The sequence below is a fragment of the Corvus brachyrhynchos genome, unplaced genomic scaffold (assembly GCF_000691975.1).
Source record: "Corvus brachyrhynchos isolate BGI_N302 unplaced genomic scaffold, ASM69197v1 scaffold376, whole genome shotgun sequence".
Classification (NCBI taxonomy): Eukaryota; Metazoa; Chordata; class Aves; order Passeriformes; family Corvidae; genus Corvus; species Corvus brachyrhynchos.
The window spans coordinates 276,378-278,822 of record NW_008238966.1 but is presented as its reverse complement, the minus strand read 5'-3'; the positions used below and the strand labels follow the sequence as shown (position 1 = coordinate 278,822).

Below are 2,445 nucleotides of genomic sequence, written 5' to 3'. Positions count from 1 at the left end.
AGAGTTTGTCCCTCTCCAGCCTTTGCCAGCACCGCAATGTAATTTTTCTGGTAACTTAGGTTATAATGGGACAGAGTCTCTTGAACTTCAGAAAGCATTAGGGAATCAGCAGAATGTAGGACAGCAGCAGCAAATTGCTGGGCAGGGGCTCTTAGTTCAAGAACCAGACGGATTAATGGTTGCCACTCCAGCACAGACGCTTACCGACACTCTTGATGACCTAATAGCAGGTGGGTTAAGAAATATACCTATTTTTGCATTAATTTGTGTGCTCAGTTTCCCTCTCTCTCCTTCCCTCCAAATACGTCTTGGGGTTTTCCAGTTTGGGAATACTTGCTTAAGAATAAAGTTCCTGATTAGTGCTATTAATCCTAACAGTGACTTCCAATTCTAACATGATACTTTTAAATATCTTTTTTTCCAAAGTGCAAAACTTCCTGTACTGGACATCTATTTTAGCCCCTTTGGCCTCATCTGTTTCTGTGCTTCTTTAAAAAGCCTCATCATGAGTAATTAGTAGTGCCCATTAGGAAACCCAAAAGTGTGACAGATTTATATCTTCTGTAGAATTTTCTGTGCAGGCTTATCAGTGACTTTCTTCAATGTGGTAGCCATCTCTAGAAAAAGCCAAATTATTGTCACTTTTATGGACAAACACGTCCCTCTCCTTGCTGCTGGAGCTTAAGCACAGCCTGGAATCCACGCACAACCGCTCCGTTCTGTGATGGCTTGTGTTTGCAGAATCCCTGCTAAACCCCAAGCGTTGTACAGGAATATCTGCTCGTTAGATGTTCCAGATGGCAAAAACGTGTCCTGTTAGCTGGATGAAAAGCAAAAACCCCAGCATCCTTCCACGTGTTGGTACGGTGTGAAGAGGAATGGGAATGCCCACACATCAGGTTGTGTGAATCCCCTTGTGCAAAAACAGGGATCACTTTGGGTGACTTCATTTCGTGGACTTGACTAGGATTGAGGTTTGCTGCTGGAGGTATGTAGGATATAGCCAGTGTTGTTTGGTCTGTAGTTTCTTTTTATTCAGTGTTTTTCAACTTTCCTTTGTACCTTGTGCCTGTCCCCCTGCCCATTATTTTCCTGTCTGTCTCCCCTGCCCCTCCCGTTTCGTAGTCGCTGCCATGTCCTCTGAAGTTCACGTCAAGGCTGTAGAAGTGTGCAGTGAGATCTTTGGCCAGCCATTCCTGGGAGCCTTTGGAATGGTAATTGCATCAAGCTCATGCAAGTCAAAACTACTTGTGACTTTGCAACCTCCCATGGAACCCAGAGTTGGTGGAGTAGTGGGGTGGTTGGATCAGCTCCCGTCCTCTCCTCAGTGTAATTCCAGTTGTTTTATAGAGCATTGGTCTTAGTTCCCCCTGTTCTGGCATGGCAAGCCTCCCTCCCTGCTCTGTGGTGCTCTTCAGAATACTCAGCCAACATTAAAACATTCTCAATTTTTATTACTCAGGATTTTAGTACTGGAGTGTGTAAGGAGGAAAATTTGAATGGGTAATGCAAAACATAATCAAAAAGGGATTAATCTTTGGAGTAGTTGTTGTTGCTGAGAGTTGAACGTGTCTGGCACAAAGCCATGGAGTCTGTACCCTCTCGTGGTCAACAGCTCATTCTACAGCCACAAACTCGATGTCCCCACTGTGAAAAGTGCTGCAGTCCAGCTGAGTGTGAGAACTGTGCTGTGGGAAAAAAGATTGCAAACAACCAGAAAAACTATCATCTTGAAAATAACTTCTAAAAGTGAATAGGCATTGGTTTGTTTTTTGAAAGCAGCTACTGGTTTTGCTAAGTAATTAAAGGCATTTTTTGCTAAGACATGAGATTTATTTTTTTAAAAATCACTACAAATAGCACCTTCTTCTGCATTAGAAACTACATTTACAGAAATGCAACTTGAGGAGACTTTAGCTGTTGAGTTCCAGAGGCTTCTGCAAAAATGTATTGATGTTGCTTTATTGAAATATGTTTTCTTCTGAAATTCATAGTTTTCTTTCACTTCCCTCCAAAACAAATTGTCAGAAGATATTTTTCTCACTTTGTAAATCCAGACAGTGTAAAAGTGACCCCATGTAAATTATAATCCTACTATATCTCAGATTTATACCTGTGTAAAAACAAACTGTGAATTTATCTACTCATACTCCAAACTCTTTGATCCATATCTAAAATGCACTTTTTCCACAAACTTGCGCATTAGTCCTTAATTTTATAAAGACATTTTGAGCAATAAAAACTGTTACAAGATCTGATTTTTACATGCCTACTGCAGATGCCAGGTAAAATGGTTCAGGGGCTTGTGCCTGGGAAGCCTGGCTCTTAGGGATCTTGTGTCCTGCACTCGGGGTGTCATTGAGGGGTCCCCTTGATCCCACTACTGGAGCTGCAGTGATGGTACTGAGTGACTCTGGGTTTAGAAGAGGTATTAATATTTTTATT

General features: G+C 41.8%; 1 protein-coding gene across 1 annotated transcript in view; it reads left to right on the top strand.

Annotated features, from left to right (window-relative positions):
• LOC103618726 (ankyrin repeat and KH domain-containing protein 1) overlaps positions 1-2,445 on the top strand; it is a 114,564-nt gene that overhangs the window by 77,043 nt on the left and 35,076 nt on the right. The window contains 1 exon segment of the mRNA XM_017738670.1: positions 1-230. This exon segment is cut by the window's left edge and continues 17 nt beyond it. Coding sequence (XP_017594159.1) covers positions 1-230 — 230 coding nt within the window.